Source organism: Bactrocera latifrons, unplaced genomic scaffold, assembly GCF_001853355.1.
Source record: "Bactrocera latifrons isolate USDA-ARS-PBARC rearing strain unplaced genomic scaffold, ASM185335v1 scaffold_207, whole genome shotgun sequence".
Taxonomy (NCBI): Eukaryota; Metazoa; Arthropoda; class Insecta; order Diptera; family Tephritidae; genus Bactrocera; species Bactrocera latifrons.
Window position 1 is genome coordinate 374,046 of NW_017535597.1, and position 1,689 is coordinate 375,734.

Consider the following 1,689-nt stretch of genomic DNA (forward strand, 5'->3'; position numbering starts at 1 on the left):
AAATTAATACTGACTAGACCAAATATACTTTAAAATACACAGAAACGTACTAACAAAATCTAAGCAGCTAAAAGTTATTGTAACTATTCGAAAAAAAGTTTTTTTTTTTAATTTATCAGGGAAGGGCAATTGATTAAAAAATTGCGAAAAAAAAAATTTWAATTGGTTGGAACACTGCTAGACTACAGTAATTTGCAAATTAAAGCGCAAAATTATTAAAGGAATTCGAAATGCGATATTTTCGAAATTTTCAAAATCTATTTCAAAATGTGTAATTTGAAAAAAAAAAAAGATTCTAGTTGATGGCTGATACYTTTCCGGTGACAACAACAACATATTTACCATTTTTTGTGAGGTTTTGCAATATAAAATATTTTGCTAAATTTTATTTTTTGTATATAATTTTTAATTTTGTATATATTTTTTTAAAGCCCAAAATTTCACACATTCATCGTTTTTGCTTATTTGTTAGTTAGTTGTGTGCTAATTTGCGCTAAACGAATAAGTGCGGCTTGCTGAGAAAAGTTGTTAGGAATTGAACAAGACAGTGAGGCTACCAAGTGCTTGAAGCTGCCGAACGTTGCTTGCTTTGAGGTGCGTGAGTGGCATGGATGCCRCGACTTTGCAAGGCACACCAAAAACTCTGCTATAGGAAATGAGAACTAAGCAATGGCGATTGTTGTTGCATTAATGCTTAAATGCTACGCATGAGACAAAAAATTATGAAAACTGATGAATTCATAAGGAAAATGCGAATGAAATCAACTCCGAAAAACGCATACAAAAATATATATATTTGTATTAGAAACTGAACTGCAAAACATTGGAACGCAAAAAATCAGGTGTTTATGTGCGTAATTAAACAAAAATTTGTAGAAATGCGCACAAATGAACGAAAACATGCACTAATTAATTAATTAAGGACTGCAACGCATTTGAAACAATTGCAACAATATTGAAAAATTATATAATAGAATATGTAGTATATAATAGTATATGTATGCAACACATAACAATGCTAAACAAATATATTAACGGATTTTTATTATTTTTTTTTTTTGATACTGTTTTTCTATGTTTTATTTGTTAAAGACCTTGAAATGGAGGTCGATTCGTTGGCGAGCCATAATTCGAATCTGAATCGCTTCTCAGATCTGGAATTGGTATGACGGGCTGCATTGTGAGACCCCTGCGATGACATATTCCATGCTCATTAACGCCAAAGTAACGCTTACTGATGATCTCTACAAAAATGCGTGTAGCACACGGTTTTTTGTTGTTTATTATTATTATTTTTTTTGTTTTTTGTTTTGTTTTTGTCATTTTTGGTACAGAGAAAGAGAGATTAGGTATAAGTGTGTTGGTAACTGCTTTGAATTTTCATTTTAAACAATTAATGGTTAAAATTTTAGTTACATTTTACGTTACTTAATTAAATTTAATACMTAAGCACGTGGGCGATTGGCGGTGGGAGGTTCACCGAACAGTTTATAGAGTTAATAGATAGTAGGGAGGGTGCCTAGACAAGTTGAAAGCAAAGTAATCGAAGAGTTTTGAAATCAAAAAGTATTTTACAGTGAAACAATCACTTGCAATTAGTTGAAAATGGTAAAAAATATTGAGAAAATAACGGGTAATAAGTAAATTGAGGCATAACAAATTATAAGGATTTAAAAAAAATTTAATAAA

The 1,689-nt window shown here is 30.3% G+C and overlaps 1 protein-coding gene across 1 annotated transcript in view; it reads right to left on the minus strand.

The window, feature by feature from the left end:
* LOC108968267 (patronin) overlaps nt 1–1,689 on the minus strand; it is a gene marked incomplete in the record, with an annotated part of 39,964 nt that overhangs the window by 32,730 nt on the left and 5,545 nt on the right. The window contains 1 exon segment of the mRNA XM_018932186.1: nt 1,095–1,244. Within this exon segment, the coding sequence (XP_018787731.1) occupies nt 1,095–1,244 (150 nt within the window).